At 41.6% G+C, this 22,489-nt stretch overlaps 1 protein-coding gene across 4 annotated transcripts in view; it reads left to right on the top strand.

The window, feature by feature from the left end:
• vps13d (vacuolar protein sorting 13 homolog D) overlaps window positions 1–22,489 on the top strand; it is a 68,249-nt gene that overhangs the window by 36,369 nt on the left and 9,391 nt on the right. For all 4 annotated transcript variants that reach the window (XM_084070204.1, XM_084070207.1, XM_084070206.1 and 1 more), the window contains 25 exons: window positions 387–573; window positions 971–1,045; window positions 1,348–1,548; window positions 2,101–2,190; window positions 2,540–2,680; window positions 3,092–3,217; window positions 7,721–7,826; window positions 8,372–8,524; window positions 9,123–9,258; window positions 9,495–9,542; window positions 9,841–9,991; window positions 11,092–11,308; window positions 12,443–12,690; window positions 14,208–14,399; window positions 14,835–14,961; window positions 15,291–15,433; window positions 15,534–15,664; window positions 15,850–16,025; window positions 16,521–16,644; window positions 17,130–17,365; window positions 17,701–17,803; window positions 18,618–18,775; window positions 20,026–20,134; window positions 20,594–20,764; window positions 21,102–21,203. In XM_084070204.1, coding sequence (XP_083926330.1) covers window positions 387–573; window positions 971–1,045; window positions 1,348–1,548; window positions 2,101–2,190; window positions 2,540–2,680; window positions 3,092–3,217; window positions 7,721–7,826; window positions 8,372–8,524; window positions 9,123–9,258; window positions 9,495–9,542; window positions 9,841–9,991; window positions 11,092–11,308; window positions 12,443–12,690; window positions 14,208–14,399; window positions 14,835–14,961; window positions 15,291–15,433; window positions 15,534–15,664; window positions 15,850–16,025; window positions 16,521–16,644; window positions 17,130–17,365; window positions 17,701–17,803; window positions 18,618–18,775; window positions 20,026–20,134; window positions 20,594–20,764; window positions 21,102–21,203 — 3,651 coding nt within the window. The remainder of the gene's footprint in view (window positions 1–386; window positions 574–970; window positions 1,046–1,347; window positions 1,549–2,100; window positions 2,191–2,539; window positions 2,681–3,091; window positions 3,218–7,720; window positions 7,827–8,371; window positions 8,525–9,122; window positions 9,259–9,494; window positions 9,543–9,840; window positions 9,992–11,091; window positions 11,309–12,442; window positions 12,691–14,207; window positions 14,400–14,834; window positions 14,962–15,290; window positions 15,434–15,533; window positions 15,665–15,849; window positions 16,026–16,520; window positions 16,645–17,129; window positions 17,366–17,700; window positions 17,804–18,617; window positions 18,776–20,025; window positions 20,135–20,593; window positions 20,765–21,101; window positions 21,204–22,489) is intronic.

The following is a 22,489-nucleotide window of genomic DNA, read 5'->3' on the forward strand; positions in this document are numbered from 1 at the left end:
AGTAGCAGAATGGGATACAGAATAAAATATATAAGTGGTTCTCAAACATAGTGAGCTTACATAGGCTGTATTAGGTTTTATTGTATTTTACTTGACACTATGTTTTGATATTTGTTATTATTATATGCTATTTATTATGTAACCCAGGTAGTAGTACTTGATTGCATTGGAATGAATTGCTTTTATATGTATATGTTAAGTATATGTAAAAATTGTAATGTTGATTACATTTTAAAAATAATGTGTTCTTCTGATGCAGTGCAGGACTTTAGCTTCAAGACATTCAATATTTTGTGAGCCTACATTTTAGTAGAATCTTAACTGTATCAGCAACATACAGGGTATTTGAAATTGAGTCATTGAGTCTGTGTCTGGTGTTTTAACAGATCCAGTTCCCTGCGCTAGACATTCGTCTGTCCTACAATGATGTTCTTCTCTTCCTGGCCATCGCCAAGTCCATCCCTACTGCCACTACACCGTTGCCTGGTGACCACAATGACACATCCATGGTCACCACTGAGCCAGCAGCATCACAAAAAGACCTCTTCAGGCACAAGACTGAGGCCTTGATAGGTACTGTAGTGAACCTACCCAGTCAAGTGTTGGTCATTTGAGGGAATAAAACTGCATGCATCGGTAACTAAATATTAAATTGATTGAGCTTCGTTAAATTATGGCAAGGTAACTACACAACCCAAACCTCTATCAAAGTGTAATTTTACTTTAACAACCAATCCAAAAGCCTAAGTGAATTAGTTTTCTTTCCCATTGTCTTCCTTTAATTATGTTTTTCCCCAAACCATCTGTGGAGATTCTTTGGCACACCTTGTCCCATATTTTATTTACCGGTAAATGTGTGCTTGTTTACTTTAAAATCCCGAGTCAGAGGCCAACACATATCTTTGATCTGAATGTTTGACCAATGATGCTCTAATTAAGCATTCAAAGATCCCATTCCTTCCTGTTTTAGCGGGCCAGCTGAGCCGTTTGCAGGACCTGGGCTTCAGGAAAGAAGACTGCAAGACAGCCTTAGTTCGCTGTAAAGGTGAGACAAGCCATGAATCGATGTTTTCCCCAGATCACAGCGTGGATCTTATAGACTGATAGAACACAGTCAAATCCAGTATTAACTCTAATTAGTTTACATTTATACACACTTGAAGTCAAATTATCAGTAAGGATTTTACTGAGAATAATGCTTGAAATGGCTTCAAGTTATGTTTCCCATGGTTGGATGAATATGATTGACTGGTTGATTGAATAGGTCAGATAACGGCAATAACGCGCAATTAAAAATGATTTAAATTAATACAAATATTTGAGTGTTTATGGTTGTTACACCATCAGGCCAGCTGGACCAAGCTGCCACGTGGCTCCTGGAGAATGCTGAGAACATGACCGGCCAGGGCAGGGCGCGGGCTGACTCAGGCTCCACCAGCCACTCTGCACCTCTGTCCGGGGTGGAGGTCAAGGCTGAGAGCGTGTGTATCTGCCTCATCGACGACTGTCTGGACTGTGACATTCCACTGGGAGAGGTCACCTTCTCTCGTGAGTGGACGTCCAACATTTGTTTCTCTGTTAAAGCTGCAACCTGGAACTTATTTTTGTGAATAACACAATACAATATAACTACTACATCTGCAGTGGATGTAACTCTTCCATTTGGAAATTTAGACACAGGTGTCGGATAGAACACCTACTGGTTGACAAGTTGTACTGCCTGAAGCTCATAAGCGCAATCTCTCCAGGCCAAGCACGGGCAGAGGGCTAGACATTTTGGCCTCTCATTCGCTAGACCCAGGTTTGAAACCCTCTTAAGACATAAAAATGTACGATTGCAGCTTTAACAGTGTTATGAAGTGAGTGACTGTGTAAGAATTAAGTGTCATGGAGTAGCCTTTCATTGAATTCAATTTCAGTTGCCGAAAAAACATGCATCTTTGGCTGCTGCAATACATTCAAATTATTGATCATTTTTTATCATAACCCCAACTTAGCACCAGCTTATGATTTGCCATTTTTGTTAAAGAACATGTTGAAGTGTCAAGTTGACTTGATTTTAATTGTGATTGTTAGTCAACACAATGTTTCTTGCGGCAGGGTTGTACGTACTACAGCGCATCGGCTCCACCCAGGAGGGCAACGCCAGCTTCACGCTGTCTGGAGATTACTACAACAGAGAGTTGTCTGGTAAGGAAAGATTGTTGAAATATGTCATCGAATGGCCTTATTGCAACATTAATAGACCCAAGGGGCTTGCTAACTGCATTGAAGTTTTCAGTTTTGGCTCAAGAGTACTTGAACGGGGGGGATTTGAATCAGACGTCAACGTCACTCCTCTTCCAGAGGGTTAACCACTTAAACCTTATATACTTCGTTGTACATCAAATAGCGAAAATATCAGATCTACAAGGATTCTTTCGCAGGATTGTTTGGATATTTATGCCAAATGTTCACCTATAACATACTCAGAATAGGGATGCTAGGGTTCATGCAGTTAAATAAAGATGTGAATTTGTGTCGTGACTTTGTCCATCAGGTTGGGAGCCCTTCATCGAGCCCTGGCCTTGTTTCCTGACCTGGCAGCAGCAGGCCGCTGGACGCCTCCATCCTCCGCGCCTCAAGATGGGGGTCCGTGCCAAGCAGAGGCTGGACGTCAACCTCACCTCTGTCCTGCTAGGTAGGCGTCACATGTACACACAGTACCCCCACCCCTCTCCACCATGGCCATGGACCAGAGTGTTCACCGTCTGTATAGAAATATGCAAGAAATATTCAAATACCTCAGTTTACTTGAAAAATCATCTGAACTCAGTGGAGACCAATTCAGTAATGCTGAAGTGTACTGTACATAGTATTGACAATCGTTTCTTTCTCAGAAGCTTTCTCTGAGAAAACAAAATCTACTTCACCACTTTAAACCTGTTGTGCCTATTTTTGGGCACAATGTGTCACATATTTGTAAATTAAATTTGGCTTAAGTGGTTAAATGGAATCTTCTCCTGATTGTACAATAACAGCATAACTGTAGACTACTCTGTAATTCCTTCCAACACCCTGTGTTGATTGTCTTTTCATCTGGACCTTCCAGAACAGTACAACCACACCAAAAGTTCCTGGCTGGCCGACTATTGTAAGGAAGAGGAGCAAATTCCCTCGGTTTCTCCCACCATGCCTTGGATGGGTTCCTCGGTGGACCCTCCGAGCTTTGGACAAAGTAAGTTTCTTCTATCAAACCAATGTTTCTCTGTCTATGGCAGGTGATTTTATTTGCTAACCGGAATGGTTACATGATGGTTAATCGCACATGCCTGCCAAAAATGTTTTAAAACGTTTTTTCAAATACAACACTTGCGTGCCAAAAAACGTTTTAAAACGTTTTTTTCCCAAATAATAATACTAATAATAACTTCTTTTTTAAATGTTCGTATTTTTTTTTACATCAGAACCAGGAGATAACGTGATCCAAAGATTTACTGATCCATTCACTTCTTGGTTAAAGTATTTGGGAAATATTCTGTATCTCGGCTCCTGTGTGTGTTTTACTATGTTTTGTTTTTTTTGCTTCACGGAAGCACAGTGAAACCCTCCGTGATTAGCAACCATCAGGGAATCGATCATACTGGAGATAAATGTTCTGTGACTACTTAAAAAGGTTAGAAAAATCGAAAAAACCCTGGCAGCAGCAACAGAAAGCGGATGCATAGTACCTGCCTGGCAGTGAATGTGTTAAAAACCCTAAATTAAATGAATCACAAGCAACAGTGGTACACCCCAGCATTCAACAGCCATTTTCACTATACTACCACCTGACCAGGCTAATTGGAATAGAATAGAATAAGTGATATTAAATTAGTGTTAACCACTTAAGCCCTACTAAATGGTTTAGCGTGTGGCTGCTTGGTGTTATCTCTTTTCTCATTTGTTGGGTTCCTGTCTGATTGTTACATAGATACTGGTCAACAAACTAACTTCAACTGAAATTGTAAGCAATTAAAGCACTAACAAGCACCAGAAGTCTGTTGAAATACACTGCTTGATAGGCTTGTTGTGATAAGTGTTTTGCTGTATATTAGATAAAGATGTTTTACCTTGTCTTCCTAGGCTTTGGCTTAAAAATTGGACTCGTCAGGGCTGTGGACAGTTAATAAAGTATTCAGAATGTAATAAACATACTGGGATTCATATTATGTCACTAAATCATTCATTTATTCAATAATTACTCAGTAGGTTGAGTGGAACACATTCCCATGATGAAAGTTTGGGAAATCGTTTAAATTATGAAGAAAGTCCACTCTATCCAATTGTTTGAATAGAGTGAACTAGAACCATCCTTGTTCGATAATATTAATTGTTGAGTCTATGTGTGTATTTTTCCATCATCTTGTACCAGGAGTGGTGGTTTAAAGCAGAGCTTAAATGTCTTTCCCCTTTCCTCCTTTTTTCTCTATTAACACGTTTCACTCTGATGCTAACCTGAAATAATACCTAATATGGGACTTTTGGTTCTCCTAAACCTCTTCTCTGCTCCCTCTGCATGTCTCTGTCTCTCTGCTGTGGTGACTGTCTCTCTCTGCTGTCAGGTGCTCCTCTTGCCAACCTTAGAACTAGGAGCACAGCCAGCTTGACCTGTCTTGAGCAGCAGATTCACTCCAGAGGTACAGTTCAGAGCTCAGAGCTCAGAGTCAGGTTGCCTCCCTATAGCAGATTATAATCTCAAGTGCTTCCTCAATTCCTGTCTACATCTTCCAGTTAATACTGTATACCTGGACAGTGGTTCTCAACTGGTTTCTCACTGAGACACAAATCATACATTGGCCACCAAGCTCTGAGCCAATACGTTAAATACTGAAAGTGTAGGCGGAGAAATATGGTGCCGTTTGGATGGGCAATTCTTCTAGCAAGTTTACATGTACAATTATTTATTATAAAAACATTTGATTAAAGCAACAATACTGAGTTTCATATGCACTGTTAAGGGCATTGATATACTTCATTGCGTGGAGTGTAGAGCACCGAAAATTGCAGATCTACAAGCAGCGTTGTGAGATTGGTAGATCGGTTATTTTCGGCACATGACGTGCAACTAAGTATAAAATCTGGCTTCAGCCATTGCATTTAGGGGTGACATGGCCAAAAGGCTATTCTGCATGGACAGGTTTGTTGTTAAGGGGCTTAGGAGATACTGTAGGTAAACAAGGTCCACCTTGTGTTGATCTGCTCACGTTCAACTCACATGGTATTGTTTATTTAATAACAATTCATCCCATTATACACCTTACACACACCAAGTTGTATAGCTTAATGGTGTGCCGAGTGGCTTCACTGTCTTGTTGCAATTAATACACAGTCTGTGAAATTGTTGTGCTGTAAAGGATTATGAAAAACACAATGAAAATGAATTGAAGGAAGCCTCTTTAACAACACCCTTATATGCCAGACACTAGTCATCAGGGCTGCTGTTTAGTTAAACATGCTACACAAATGAATATTCACAACCAAAACAATATTTTTGACTTGAAATATGTTTTTTGGAGATACTAAAACTGACACTTAATCTGATTTCACAACAGAAATCTTTCGATTCCATTGAGGTCTGTGTGATGTCTGTATTTCCGTTTAGTCAATTAATTTCTATGGGAAGTTACGTGAGAGTACGAAAAAATAATTTGGTACACATGATTAAAAACTTTTTTACGGATTTTGGAGAAACTATGTATTGTGTGCCAGGAAACAAGCAGAAGACAGCATTTCATTTAATTCAGGTGCTTGACTGTGTTAATAATAACATAATATTTTATTTATAGTACTTTCACAGTACTCAATTAAAAAATAATGTTTCAATTCATCTGTAAAATGAATGCATTTCCTTGCTTTGAACACTAGAGGGAATACTGTGTATATTAAACAGAATTACGGACATCACACAGAGAGAGCTCAACGGAACGAGGCATCACTGTAACTGTGTTATACTAGCATTTCCTCGTTTCTTCTTCACATTAAGGCATTTAATCCTTTTTTTTTGGGGGGGGGGGGTTTGATAGAAAACATTAGTCTTGCCATCACCATAAAATTACAGTTAGCGTTTGTCATTTGTTTCCATTACATTAGTCTCCACTTGCCAAGTGGGCGTAAGGACAGTGAACACTTGAACAAGACTCTAAAAGTCCTGCTAGTGACCCCTAGACTATGAGTCCTAGAGTATGTGCTGCTCCTTACACCCAACTAGACCATAGTGAAACAAGGACATTGTGGCCTATGGGTGGCGCTACATGAAAGGCCATGGAGTTACCACAACCAGTAGGGTTCATCATTTGGGATCATGAATGTGCACCGCACATTTCATGACAATCCAGCCAGTAGCTTTTGACATATCTTGTTTGGGACCATAGTGTTGGACCGACCAACCAACCAGCTGATATTGCCATCCTCATTCAAGCCTAGTTCAGCCCAAAGATTTGCAATGAGAGGAAACCTCTAGAACGTTGCCGAGACAAATCGCAGTGGTCTGATTTACCCCATCACAGGTTGGCTGATGTTGTCTGCACATCTTAGAAGTAGGTTGTAGAAGTAGAAGTAGCTGATGCTTTGGAAATGGTAAATGGTCTCAGCTTGTTGCCTTTGATGTATACTGTCCAGTTTTCTAATTTAGCAAACCACAGTTTTCAGAATTCTGTTGCAAGTGGTTTCAACTTGGCTCGTCGCAAGTCTTTGGTTTGAACTAGGTGTTACAGCCCCTGTGCACTGGCAGGGCTAAAATATCTGTCATATCTGATCAACCGAGTGAATTCATTGATTATGAACATGATGGTAATCTCACCAGGTGTACCATCATGACACTTGTTATACAGTATTATATACATTGTGTTGTTGCATGTATTAATCAGTTAATCTCAGATTTCTTTGGTAAAGGAATGTATCATCTTTTTGTCTGCCTTTTGATCTTTGTGTCCAGTATTTTGTGCACTATGGTGCAGTCATTGTGAGAACATGGATGACATGTACCTTATGAACTAAGGTACTAATGAATTTCCGTCATTACAGTATGTACACTTGACTGTAATCCTTCTAAGATAATGCTAATGCTGAGTAAGTTTGTTCTTTCCAATAAACATGTACAGTGTTGCAGAGCATTGTCATGCACCATAGAATACTAATTAAATATTGGACATACTGAACCTGCAACCAAGTTCAGAGCTTCTTATGTAAACCCATATTTTTGAATATTTTTCGTCAATTGTGTTTTTATATTTAAAAGAAAAAAGCCTTTAAAGCGCTCTGCAAAATGTATTATTTGGGTAATATAACATTGATATAAATGTTTTTTAATTTAAAGTTTGTTCTTGTTTTAAATTTGTTCCCACAACCCAGTTTGGCGGCGAGTCCATAATCAACAAACAAACAAAAATCTTCAAATTCCTAATTTGAGATTATATACTGTACATAATATCATATTTATAGCTTTAATGGCCAAAGCATTGTAAATGAGTCCCAAATAAATGTCCTGTATAAAAGGACTTCAATTAGAAGGTTTTTAATGGCTTTTTCTAAACTACAAAATATTTTCTCTTTTTCTTTGGACCACTCATGCTATGTTGGCTATTCCGTGCAATAGAAGCAAAACAAGGTGCATGCCAATACAATCATCACAGTAACACACTGTCAATAATACCTGTCCCTTCTTTGAATGTGACTTTTTGCTTCTGTGACTGTTTTCCAGCTGACGTTAAACTCTCTAAGAAGAGGCAGCCCTTTGTTCCATACGCCCTGCGCAATCATACGGGATGTACCATGTGGTTCGCTACTCTTACCACCACTCCCACAAGGTCAGTGAGTATACACTGTGACTGTTAATTTTACTGTAAAAATGGAACAACTGGCACTGGCACATTTATTCTTGTTCTTTAAGAATATTCATATTACCGTGGGAAAAATGCCACCTTAACTCACCTGGGCTGCCCCTCTCCATGGTAACGGATTGGCGTGTGGCTTTGATTGGCCCTCGCCTTTCTGAGAGTTGTCATACTGTATATACTGGCTGTGTGCCAGCTGATTCTTTATGCCTGTTGAAGGCCCGAGTGAGCGAAACGTTGCATCTTTACCAATAATGTTTTTGTAAGTGAAGAGAATGTGCGGGGCTCCCCCTTCCTTCTGCTAACAATCCAGGTGTAAAAGATGTTTATTTTTAGATTAGAGGAATATGTTTGAAGCGGAGCTGTGAGAAACTGTATTACTACGTGGGTGGTATATATTCATCGTCAATAGCAGCTGTAGCCAGGTGCAATGTTTTCAGTAAAACCATGTTGTTGGAATGGAAATATACAGTAATACATTCCTTTCTTCTTCTATTGTGTGCCCATGTCCCCAACAGGGTGGCTCTCTCTCACAGTGGCAGTGCTGACTCCATCTCTGATATGCATGGGCCAGGAACAGACGACACGCACAACGTCAGCCAGTGGAGAGAGGTGCTGCCTGGGGAGGAGATCCCATTTGAATTTGAGGCCCGTGAGAAACTGCGTCATAGGTAATTGTTTAACATTTTGTTGTGCATCGGGATTGGCCAGGCGTTTCAACGAGCGCACTTGGCCATGTTCACAGGAGGGAAGCGAGGTGGGTAGGGTGATCTCTAGCGACTCCTACAGGTTGGTCAGGGTGCCTGTTCAGTGGGGTGTGGAACTAGGTGGAATAGCGTGTTCCTCCGCATGTGTTACATCCTCCCGGTGACATCATACGTATTGGAGGAGACACGTGGTTGTTTGGGCCTTCTCTAGGACCAACCGTAGGAATTAGCAGCGACAAGGGATTACACAGATATTGGAAATTGGGAGACATTTTTATTAAAAAAACTATTAAAAGATAAATGTAAAAAACGTTGACATTTTGTCCTCATTTTTGTTTGACATAATAAACCGTTAAAAGGTTATCACAGTCGCCGCATTAGCACAGTTGCATGTGTCCTTTGGTCTAAATTACCTGCCATGAAGAAGTGCAGCAGCACATTTTAATATGATACTAATTTTGTGTTTGCACATTGCAGCACATGAATTTCTACAAAGAAATATTCAAATGTAATTCATTAGATAATAAGGATCTTTCTTAACCCACCTTCCTCTTCTCTGCAGACACACTCATGAGTTGAAGCTTCACCAGCTGTTGGTGCGCGTGGGCGGCTGGGAGCAGGTCAAACCTGTGTCCGTTGACAAAGTGGGCGTCTTCTTCCGCTATGCCGCTCCAGACAGGAACAATCCGTCCAACACCGTGAGTGGTGCATGTGCTGAGTGAGCGGATGATGGATGAATTGTTTGGAAGACTCAAAGGGTGTCTATAGGTTATTGTAGAATGAACAGTGTGATAATGGTGTCTTGGAGCCTAGAATTTGAAAGTAAAGAAAAAGTGATCTTGATGATGCTATTGTACGTTCTCTGTGTCTAGGTCTGTCAACCCACAGATTGGCTCTGAGCTTTATGAGAAAAGTTATTATCTTTTTCCTATAGGTTGGCAGTCCCATCAGTAGAACCAACATCATCCACCCTCATGTCTATGTAAGTCTGGCAAGATTTATTGTATACAGTAATTGTTAATTAATACATTGAATTCGAGGTCGACATACTGTACAACTGACCTCCCACAAAAATATGTTGACCGGTGTCCCCCAACTATACTTGGCCAGTTGGCCCCCTACTCCTTTCCCTCTATTCCAATTAATTCACTTAGCCAAACTACAAGCAAGTGTTACAACTTATTCTGAGCATGCAGACAGGCAATTTTTGCCTGTCTGCAAGCTTTTGCCTGTCTGTGGTTAAAAACATGTCCATGTGTGTGGAAATGTTCTCCCCTTAGTTCTCGGCTCTGCCGCCTGTGAGAGTGGTCTTTTCCATCACCATGGAGGGGAGTGCTAGGAAGGTCATCACTGTCCGTTCTGCCCTCATGGTCAAGAACAGGCTGGAGGTCCCCATGGAGGTCAGATTGGACAGCCCGTCTGCCCCAGACAGTGAGTTCACATCTCCCATTTATTTTGATCTGAAGAAAGACTGAAAGATATCTTGGCAATATCGTGATTAGGTTTCAGATATCTCTTCGCATTTTCTTATTTTTCTTTTTAAGCATTGAAACATAAATGTGGGGGGGGGGGAAATCATCCATGTGTGATCAACACTGTTAACGCAACACATTTATTTGTGTCATTATTTGTGTCATTTATGTCCACTTATAATGATCACAAGGCTGCCAAAGGCACAGCAATTTCTTGTTTGTTATGGCTTAGTTTCTTGAGAGATTAGTTTCTTAGTGCGGACCCAGGACCTCTTGCCAGATGTTGTGATTAGTGTGAACACTGCGTACCATTCCCTGGAACGGAACGCTGAACCGTACCCAGGAATGGGTACCTGGGGAGGTAGTCTGGGTTCCGATTGATGCATACTCTGGTACGGAACGCTGCAATGTGAAAGCCATCCGTACCAACAGAAGGAAGTAGACTTCTAATCATATATCATTTTTATATCACATTAGTGACACATTATTCTACCTGGGTTATATACCTTCTGATAGTTCTACCTGAATGTTGACATGAAATAATAATCCAGATAGTGTTTGAGTAGCGCGAGCGTGAAAAAACACATGTGTAGCGAGCCCTGCCGCTAGGATAAAAATACCACGGATTAGTCTGTGACGTCGCTGTTATGCCACCCAGGATGCGTCAGTGACGTAACGGTCATGCGGTAATTGCAGCCGGCATTACGTTGCGATGTTTCAAAGACACACTGCTTTGGTTGTGTATTGTTGTTCTGTTAATATTATAACTCAAGGCAACGTCAGGAACACAAACTTTATTATTCGCTCTAAACTCTGACAACTGACTCTTCTTCTGTCACATGACATTCTCTATCTCCCAAAGCCCCATAGTCCACAGCGCCCCCCTGAGGCACCTAAGTACCATTACAGTCGAATGAAGTATACTCGGGTTCGGAAGAATCTTGGCCAGTGTGAATGCTGGCCAGTGGGGAGAGGGCAATCGTACTCTGGAACGGTTCGAATCAATCGGACCCAGTCTGAATCCGCACTTAATGATTGAGTTGTACCATGTGCCCACAGAGCCAGTGGTGCTACCACCCATCTTGCCTGGTGAGGCCTTAGCTGTGCCCCTTCACCTGACGTCCTGGCGGCTACAGGCTCGACCCAAAGGCCTGGGCCTGTTCTTTTGTAAGGTTCCTGTCCACTGGACCAGCGTGGAACGACCCGGCGAGGTCAGCAGCGGCAAGAGAGAGTGCCAGTCTGCAGATTTTGAGGACAACCTCAAACGCAACTTTAGGTAAATATGGTCAAACATGTTGAAGGGGAAAGTATTGAACCCAAAATGTCTGCTTGCAGCCAAGTGACCAGAAGTTAAAAGTTAAAACACAATGGGCCTGCTCGGAGGCAGACTTACATGGTAGCAAAGCTTGCGAATGTCATTAGAATGCCTTATTCTTCATGCTAGATCAATTACAATAGTGCCAAACCTCAAATAAAATATGTATGTGCCCAACATTTGTCAACACATATAAATTCAACCGATTTTTTTTTTCTTTTCAGTTGACTCATTTAGAGCCGAATTATTAGATCCCTCAGCGTGTTTGCAGTTTCTGCCTATTGGGCTTTCATGCCAACTCCAATGTTGCGCTACGATATGCACTGCTCAAAATAATTAAGGAAACACTTTGATCCCTTAATTCTTTTGAGCTGTTTTTGTTAGCAGTATGTACACAGAAAACTCAAAATAGTTAAGGGATCAAAGTGTTCCCCACATTTCTTTGAGCAGTATAGTATGGATGAAATCTAGCTGTGTCCATTACTCCATTTCCAATTCCGGATAGTATGCTCGTCCAAAGGACAGATTCCCCTCCGTATTCTGTAATCAATAAAGCTCTGATAAAACATTATCGGATATTTATTATTGGCGAATTCCAGCATCATGTTTTTACCTCGGCAAAGGTGAGTGAGCAATTGTTCAATATAATTATATAATATCCTTTCCCAGTTTTATTAGCCTTTAGTCGTGAGGTTAAACTTTGTAAACTAACTTCTTATTCTCATTACACGTGAGAGTAGGCTATTTACTTTATTAGCAAGCAGATCCATCGCGTGAGAGACTCGCTTGCGATGCCGCTGATCTACAAGTTGTCAAGTGGGTGCGTACCGCCGCATTGTAAGCTTGTAGATCTGTCAATTTTGAGGAGTGATGAAGCTTTTTGTCTGACGTTAGTTTCCGGTTGCCTTTTTATGGGGGGTCTGAAATGGGGTGTGGAGCAATGCAAATGATTCTCCACGTGAACGTGCCTCTGACTTTCAAACAAAAATGAGATACACCTGTGATCCGCACATATCAGGACTCTACACGCCCTTTATCTTATTTTCCACTTCCTTTCCCTTGACTCCTCTGTCCTTCCTCTGCATCTCCTCCCAGGTTTTGTGTGGTGATCAAAAAGGAGAACTACCCAGACCAGCAGCCTGCCAAGACGGTGTCCAGTGGCACCCAGCAAATCTACCGCCAGCCGGGCCACACCATCTACCTGCTGCCCACCGTGGTAGTGGCCAACCTGCTGCCCTGTGACCTCAACTACTACATCAAGGGAACGTCTATCAAAGGCACCCTGAAGCCGGGGAAAGAGGCTGTGCTTCACGCCGCTGACACCTCCCAGAACATGGAGCTAGGTCAGATCTCTGCTCATGTCAGTTCTACTGAGCCATCCCTGTTGGAATTCAGTTCAGCATAACTAACTAACTGTATATGTGGGCAGGGTTTACAAGCAAAAAAAAAGAAAGAAGCTGTTTTACACTAGTCATTTTTAGAAAATGACCTAAATTATCGTTGGTTGCCCCCAGAAGTGGTTGATAAATTAACCGATTTCACAACAGACATTAGGTAAACAACATTGACGATAATAACGTTAAAAGCCAGTGTGTTGCATTTAAAGTCCTGGTGAAACAGCATTTCAAGAGTATCGACTGTATGTGACATAGTATTTCCGAGTGTGATAGGATAGGTACAGTAGGGGGAACATAACGTAGGGAGGAATCTTATGTCAACGTTGAAAAGTGGGCATGTCAAACATGGAGAATTACCGTTGACGATTGATTGATGGGTGGATGTCATGAATTATATTATTGATTGAAATTTGTTGGTCCAAGCCTACATGAGCGCACTTCATATTTTGTTTTGTAGGAATTGATTTATTGATTATTAACTCATTGAGTGCTAGATTGGCCAGAATTATTTCAAAATGATGTTGTCCCAGTGCCAGCGTTTTTTTCACAGAAAACAAAAAGTGCTTAGGAAGCGAGATACAGCCTTTTTCAGTTCTAAGTTAAACAAGGAGTGGATGGAGCTGCAAATCTTCATATGATGATATCTTGGGTTCTGAACATGTTAAAAAAAAGAAGAAGTTTTTTTTACTATTTTTTCAAAAACACAAACACGTCATTGGCATGTTGATGGCACTCAATGAGTTAACAGTACAGGTAATACAAGTACAGTACAGTACAAGGTTATGCTAAAAGAATAACATAAAAAGCCCCAGGGGCTTGTTTCCATTGTGGTACATTGTACTCAATGTATTCAAGTAATACATACAATAAACTCGGTAGCATCATAAGGTATATTGACAGACAGAGAAAGGAGGGGTGGGGGCGGGCGGCAGAGGATTCTACTATTCAGGGAGTTAAGCTATGTCCACTTGTATTTGGAGAACAGCACTTCTTTTAGGCTAGTTTTGGGTTTGGTTGGGAGTCGAGAACACACAAGAAAACATGGCTGTGTTTTGATATAAGATTATATAAGATATTTTTTTGGCATGTATTGCTAAATATCAAGTAAGCTTTACCGAGCCATGAGGCCCATAGGGCAGGAGCCTATGGCCTGTTTCTGTAGTGTGATGTACAAGTACACCCCCTTAACTCCAATCTAACCCTTGATGCTGAGTGCCAAGCAGGGAGGTATTGAGTCCCATTTCTATAGTCTTTGGTATGACCCGGCCGGGTAATGGATCCCCCGACCTCCCAGTCTCAGGGCCGACATTCTGACCACAAGGCAACGGAGTTGTTGTTAAATAGGAGCATGATATGACCGACGAGGTGATCTAAAAGGGTTAAAAGGGCATTTATCATTAAATTCTTTCATTTCTCTTCTTCTTTCTTATCTCTTTCTTGGCATTTTAATGTTTTCCCTTCAGGTGTACTGCTAGAGAACTTCCCTGTATGCAAAGAGCTGCTGATCCCGCCTGGCACGCAGAACTACGTTGTGCGCATGCGGCTTTATGACGTTAACAAACGCCTGCTTTGCCTTACGATCCGCATCATCCTGCGTGCGCAGGGAGCTCTGAAGATACTCATCTCTGCTCCCTACTGGCTCATCAACAAGACAGGTAATTATCCCCCAGTTATCCCCCAAGGCCGCTTAGTTAAGCAATGCAAATCGGCATCGTTTCTCATTAATGTCTGAATAGAAAACCTCAGTGATAGTTGGGAGAGGTCACATTTGTACATACCATAAGCTCTTAAAGCCTGATCTATACTTAGTTGCGCGCCAGTGTCCTGTGCTGAAAATAGCCAATCTACAAGCTCACAAGTTGTGAGCTTTTGGATCGGCTCGACCATTGTACATCTAAGTATAATATGGCTTTATTTTCCTACCTGGCTTTATTTTCCTGCCATCACTGTTAAAAACCACAATATGTCCCTCTTCACAGCAACAGCTTGAAAATTCCTCTACAATATGCTGCTGCAAAGACATAAAGTCAAACATCAAGAACGTTTTCAAGAGTATTTTGATTACTAACTCATAATTTTCCCTCCCTCAGGTCTGCCACTGATCTTCCGCCAGGACAACGGGAAGACGGACGCGGGGGGTCAGTTTGAGGAGCACGAGTTAGCCAGAAGCCTCAGTCCTCTGCTCTTCTGTTACACTGACAAGGAGCAACCTGCCATGTAAGTGGTTGGCATCAGCAGTCATAATCCATTTTCCTCCCACATTCGCTACTAGCTGGCATCTTCTGCATTGTGCAAAATAACTTAATAAGCACTAAAAAAGTTCAGGATAGCCTGGTCCTAACTTTTTTGGTGTGTTATTACCTACATCTGTAGAAAGATAAATGCATCACATACTGTATGATATGTGATATGGCAGTCTTGCACTGCCATAAAAAGTGGATATTTTGCTAAAGGGTTTTGTCAAGCTGTCACATTTTTACAAACAATTCTCCATTTCTTATTATTTCTTCCCTCCCTTTTCTCCATCCTCCTGGATGAATGCCCAGGTGCACAATGCGAATTGGGAAAGGGATCCACCCGGATGGCGTTCCAGGCTGGTGCCAGGGTTTCTCCCTGGACGGAGGCAGCGGTGTGAGGGCAGTAAAGGTCATTCAGCATGGCAACAGACCCGGCCTCATCTACAACATAGGCAAGACACAGTGATACAGTACACTTCAACATAGTACTAGGCAACTGAATTGAGTGGAATTTTAAATTGAATGATACTGATATTGGCTTGTGAAAAACAGGTATCAGTGTGCGGAAAGGAAAGGGACGCTACAGGGACACGCATATTGTGACCTTTGCCCCACGTTACCTGTTGGACAATCGTTCCTCACACAAACTCGCCTTTTCTCAGAGAGAGTTTGCGAGGGGAAAGGTGAGATATTTTTCTTTAAACCAGAGGTATTTTAACCACTTATGCTCTATTTTATTTATTTTATTTTTATCGGGGGGGATTGACAATGTTATAAAAAAATCTTAAAGTGGTTAATTATTTGGTTAATTATTTTATCACATGTGAATGAAAAAAAAAATCCTGACATGATGTGAATGGTTTCCCAGGGCACAGCTAACCCAGAGCACTACATCTCCACGCCACCAGGCTCCAGTGTGGTCTTCCACTGGCCCAGGAATGACTACGATCAGCTGCTCTGTGTGCGGCTCATGGACACACCCAACTGCACCTGGTCTGGGGGCTTCGAGGTCAACAAGCCAAAATCCTTCCACATCAACATGAGGTGCCCAACACACTTTTGAAAGACATTTGTTCATGTCTTTTTTGAATGACTTAATTCATTTCTGAGCATTAAGTAAGCCTTGCAGAGCCATGTGGCCCATAGGTCAGGAGCTTATCTCCTGTTTCCGCAGCATGAGGTGGCTTGATGTACAAGGACACCCCCTGCATGGCGCTAGTATGTCATTTGGGACTAAACCCCAATCTAACCCTTGATGCTGAGTGCCGAGCAGGGACGTATTGGGTCCCATTTTTATTGTCTTTGGAATTACTTGGCCGGGGGAATGGAACCCCGATTTCCCAATCTCAGGGTGGACACTTTAACCACAAGGCCACTGAGCTGATCTTGGACTTCATGAGGCTAGCCTATTGCTTCTGTCATCTATGATGTCTCTATGACATATGACTCCAAATTTGGGAAATGTTTCAGCCCAAGTTGTCCACTATTCACTTCCATTATGAAATTGAAGTCACATGTTTCAATGCTTTTTTCTAACAGGGACACATTGGGAAACTGTTTCTTCCTGAGGGCTGAGATCACCCTGAAGGGAGCTACCTACCAGATTTGCTTCAGTGACACAGACCAGCTGCCACCACCATTCCGCATTGTCAACCTCTCTGAAGTACGTACAGTAATAGATACACCCTCTCAGATGTTGTGCAATGACTTCCGCATTGAACATAAGTTAGAACACTGGTTCTCAACGTGGGGTCCGGGGGGGGGGTCGAAACGTAGTCGCCTTAATAAAACCTTTCTACTGAGAGCTACAGAACAGTGTGTGGACTTCCCTTCTTCTCCAAGGAACCAAATGAACCCATCTTGTATGGCTCTGTTCCATTTGTACGCTCTCAATAGTTAAATTAACGCTGAGGATTTTACATTTGATCCGAAAAAACTATCGGATCAAATGGGGGTCCATGGCCTATGCATATCAAAATGGGGGTCCTTGAAATTAAAAAGGGTGAGAAGCACTGAGTTAGAAGAAGCTTTAGCTGTTGGTTCAGTGTAGAAAATGGCATTTTGTCCATAATTCAAAAACATAATGTTCTGGAAATACTTGATTGATTGATGGAGCTCACTCTTCCTTCAATGATCCTCTTCTCCCAGGTGCCTATCCAGTTCTGGCAGCATGGTGTGGCTGACATGCGTCTTCACACCGAGGTGAAAGCAGGCGCAGTGTTGGACTTTGCCTGTGATGAGCCCACTCTGCCCCCCTGTCTGACCCTCACCGCCAAGGGTGCAGGCTCCTCTGAGGTCACAGCCGACATGAACTTCTTCAGCGAATACAACAAGCTGTACTACGAGAACTTCATCTACATAGCGGCTACGTACACCTTCTCACAGTATGTACCATGAACCATTTGAAATGACCCCCCTCATTATGATTATATATAAAATAATGTATAAAAATATGCTGTTTTTGTTATATGTGAACGTTTATTCATAAAGCCAATTGATTTGGGAGAATGATTGAACCGTTTAAGCCCTGTTTTATATTTTGACTATTTGAAAATAAACAATCTACAAGCTCACAATGCATTGCACCATGGCATGTGTGGACTTTTTTAATGTAATATGTTTGGAGACATTTTTTTTTTATTTTAGTTTAGAAAAGAAAGTGCATTTGACACATCCCCAGAATAAGGACACCTGGTTGAATGTGATTTCATTGATCCAGGGATGCTGGTAAGAGGCCTGTTGGGAAGAAGCGTGTGGTTGGGTCTGCTGAACTGGTTCTGGATGTGGAGACCAAGACTCAGAGAGTCATCCTGAAAAAGAAGGTACTGTGGTCTAGTACATGGTATAGGCATCATGAACTAATGCTTAGACCATGAAGAGTACTTTTACATAGTGAAATAATGACGGTACCAATGTTTATACTTGATTTAAAATGGATAGAATGAAAGCATTCCTCCCATACTCAAAGTAATTTTGTTGGCCTGAAATGCTGGCCAGCTCTGAAAGGTCTTTGTTTTAGGAAAGCATCTAAAATGTTTGTTTTGTTTTTCTTCTTTTCAGGAACTGTCGATATTGTAATTTTGATATCGTTGACGCCCTTGTAAAATCATGTCAGCACAACCAATTACATTTTATTCCAGGAGCGTACAAATTGCACCAGATGGACCCCTAAGGGTCCAATTGGTACCATATCTATTCTTAAATGAATGCTGAGGATTTTTCAGTGCATGAATATATTCCCAAGCATGTCCCTTGTGTTGCTCAGGAATTTGAGGACATTTAAGCTAGGATAAGGGCCCAGTATGATATAGGTAGTATATTTAATTCATTGCAGGTTAGTAAGGGTTGTTCAGGTTTTTTTTTGTTTTATGTGTATTGTTTACTGGAAAATGTGTATTGATTGAACTGTCGCTCATGTGTTCGGACATGTATTTGTTGTGTGTATGAGGACCACAATGGAAAGAAGTCCTGGACTTTACTGTGTTAATTTTGGGGGTTCTTGACATGAAGAAGTTTGAGAACCACTGATATTATCGCAACTTAAGTGTTTCAGAAAAGGATTTAGAAGACATTTGTAGATGCGTTCCCGGATTGAATGTTAACTGTATGTTAATACTTGTCAAATAAACTAAACAGGAGCCTGGGAAGAGATCTCAGCTGTGGAGGATGACGGGTACAGGCATGCTCTGCCATGAAGGCTCCTCCCCTCCACAGAGCAAGCCGGCCCAGCCCCGCCCACTGGACTCCTCCCTGGTTCTGGACATCGCTGGGCTGGCAGCCGTTACCGATAACAGGTTAGTATACTATAGTAGCTCAGGGGTCCCCAGGGAAATGACTTAATGTTGCATCATATTAAGTTTAACCACTATAATCCTATATACATTAGCTGGGGGGAAAAAAGTTTTTCAAAAATATTTTTGAAACATTTTAACAATGAGTGTCCCTGGCAAAAAATCTTTTCAGATGGGCATCTGCGTCCAAATATAATCAACTTGGGGGTCCTTGACATGAAAAAGTTTGAGAACCATTGGTTTACCAGACACAACAGAGCCCTGCATAGTGGTTCTCCATGGAGAGAGAAAGGTGGCCTGAAGTCTTTTGAAAATACATTGTCTTAACATGCAGGGAAATTGTATAAATGAGCAGAAAATGTATTAAATACAATTCCTTTAAACCTGCAATCTGCAGAAAACTATTATGGATACATCTTTATTTTGAACAATCTGCATGGTAGAATATATGAATAGTCCAATATAACTAGTGTAGCATGTCTGCAGTGGATGGAAGTGGTCTCCTTAGTCTTCGACTGAGACATTTAGACACCTATTGGTAGGACACCTATTGGTTTACAAGTAGTACTGCCTGAAGCTCATATGCCCAGTATCTCCCTTGGCCAAGTGGGGATTCCTTCTTGTATGAGTGGTAGATTTGATCTCCCACGAAGTTTGAATCCCGGGTGTTACATTTGCAAATAGAAAAGTGTGCCCCTCGGAGCACAGGTCTCTGCCAGGCCGGGTTTTCTACTCACGGCCCGCCAACATTGGAATGCAAAATTGGAATGTGGATCTGAAAAATCGGACTAATACATTTTGATCACATGACCCCAGAGAAAATGTGTACCGATTTCTGTAAGCCTGTAGGAGTAGTAGCAAAAAGTGTGTTTTGAAGAAAACGTAACAACAGAAAATGTAATCTGGCACAAACAAGGCATGTAAGTTGAGTCATGATCCAAGGAATCCAGGAGAAAAAGGTGTTGATTGTACGGTTCGGTTCGACAGTCATAGGCCAAAACGTGAAATGGGCTTTTGTAGCACCACCATGAGGAGATTTTAAAAATGTGGGATTGAGGTTCTTCCTTTGGAGATTATTACTTCTCTCTGTTGGGAGAGGACATAAAAGGTACAGATTTTATTTTAAGATTCAAACATGGAAGTTGTTGCTGTGAGGCATTTTGTGTCGGGTAGGTCACAGACAGGACCATTCTGATCTCTCTCTCTTCTCTTTCGCTCTCTCTCTCTCTCTCTCTGTCTTCCTCTCTCCCAAGTTATGAGCCACTGATGCTGAGGAGGCCAGACTCGCGTCGCAGCACCACCCAGACATGGCACTTTAGCTCAGGCATGCTGACCTGTGGGCTCCCCCGTCTGGTAGTCCAGGTGGGTGGTCAGAGCTTCCATCACACATACCATCCTCTGGATTTGCACTGTTATCCGTTTTTCAAACTAGTGCCAAAAAAATCTAAAAAAGTTATCAAGACAAATTTGTAAAGACACAGAGATTTCTGTAATTTATTTGTACAATGATTGATTGTGATGTAAGCTTGTAGATCGGCTATTTTCGCAACTTTTGTATGATACTCTTGTATAACGATCTAGGGCGTTAATTTACTAAAAAACACATACGTTGAAATATGGAATTACAAGGTTTATGCCCGAGAGCAACAATATGTTTTGAGTATTTTTGTGCAAAATTTTGGCAGACTATAAACTGAGATAAACACTTTTACTACCGGTAATTGCCTTGTGAATTTATTTGTGAGTTCTACAAAACAATTCTATGATTGTAGTGTTTCAACTTTTGTTACTTTTCTGAAATGAATGATCTCTGACCCTCAGGCCAACGGCGGGGTGTCAGGACTGTACGATGGGGCAGAGGTAGTTCTGGGACCAGACTCTGGATTTATGAATCCTGGCCCAGACCAGCAGTTCATCAACCAAAAGATGAGACCTGGTTCTGGGGTGCTGTCGGTCCAAGTGCTACCGGACGGACCAACACGAGTACTGCAGGTTAGGAAAAGATCATTTAATAATTCATACCCTGGATTTATTTACATTTTTTAATAAATGTTTTACCATTAGTAGTATTATTTACCGGAAATCGTATTATTATGGCCTAAAAGCTGATATTCCGTGGTGTTCCCCTTATACTTTGATGCACGCCAGGGTTGTGTGCCGAACATAGCAGATCTACTAGCTCACAACTCGACGTGATGTGCTGTGAGCTTGTAGATCGGCTGTGTCTACAAGTGTGTGATTTCAAATTGGCAGGATTGCATTAGCTGAACTGTTGTGCACAGAGACCTGCCATTTGCAACAGTTAGTTTCTCTATGCCTGTGTGTGTAGATCAGTGACTTCAACCAGCGCAGAATGATCCGGGCTTCCACCACGGAGGATGATCCGAACAAAGACAATGTTCCGAAGAAAGAGCCTGAACAGGAGCTAGAGGTACATGGAGACACATTCACATCAGTTACACATCCTCCCTATGCACAAGTAATAATGCATGGCATGGGTTACATTATATAAAGTTGTGTATTTAACAGTCAGTCACACACAAGTTGTGTCATTACGAGTTAGAATATGTCACAGATACTAGGCTATTACAAGGGCACTTGTGAGTAAAGTTGGCAAGTTGCCCTACAGTTTAACAACAGTGCAGGTTGAAGATGAAATATCCAACACAGACGCGTAAATACTCTTAATAGCTATAGGCTACTGCAACTATGGCAATGCATCCAGGTGAAACACAACGTTAATCATAATCGTGGACCTATTTTTAACTCTATGAGGTGGACACGTTAAAACTCATCAACTTTCCCACGGCTGTCCCAACTAGACGCACGGACGGCATCCACTGCCTAACTATACAGTATAACCTCCTGTGAGTGAGTAGTGGTCTATAATGTATTGCCCTAACAGGTCAGCTGAGCCACGTAATGAAGGATTAATCTGAAATGCCCAATTTTGTGCGGTGCCCTTTGATTAGAAAATGCGTTCAAACGCAATTGATTATTGAGAAACCATTACACACGCAGCATGCGCAAATGGTAATTAATGTATTTGTGTAAGATGACCCTGCTATATAAAATGTGTATATTATGATGGTTCATGTTCAAATAGCTCAATCCAAAATATAATGCTGTAGGCCTAAGTGTTAGGCTGTATTTACGCACCTGCTTGTCATTAATGCATACAAATAATTATGACAGATGTCCGATAAATTTGAATCCTTCCGGACATTGGGACCGGCAGATTAAAATCCTAGCGCGACCCCTGCTCTATATATGCCCATATCAGTCGGATCGGCGGTGCAATGTAGGTGTGAGGGCCGCCCGAACTCTACATGTGAGGGCTGCGTAGTGGCCGGAACCTCTAGTACTGTACAAGAGCCTCAACAGTGGTTCAGTCCTTATGGCAGCCGTCAGTAGGTGTTAGTGAATCATCTCATCTCTGTCATTTGATGCCTATTATGTTCTTTCTAGGGAAGGATTCCTTACTTTTTTCCCATTTTTCTTTTGCTCTATTTTCAGTTTTTTAACAGACAAAAGGCAGAGTAATAATACTGTTAGTTATTGTTTCTAAGTAGAAGACTTTCTCCGGCTGGCTCACTGACTTCAAATGTGAATCTGAAGTGAAAATTTGTGGAGAGGTCTGAATCTGGTATGTGAATCACATACATGTATGTGATACGGAGTATGAAAGAAGGCATTGGTTCTCGAAGTGGGATCCAG

This window comes from Gymnoscopelus microlampas, assembly GCF_963454915.1.
Source record: "Gymnoscopelus microlampas genome assembly, chromosome: 10".
Lineage (NCBI taxonomy): Eukaryota > Metazoa > Chordata > Actinopteri > Myctophiformes > Myctophidae > Gymnoscopelus > Gymnoscopelus microlampas.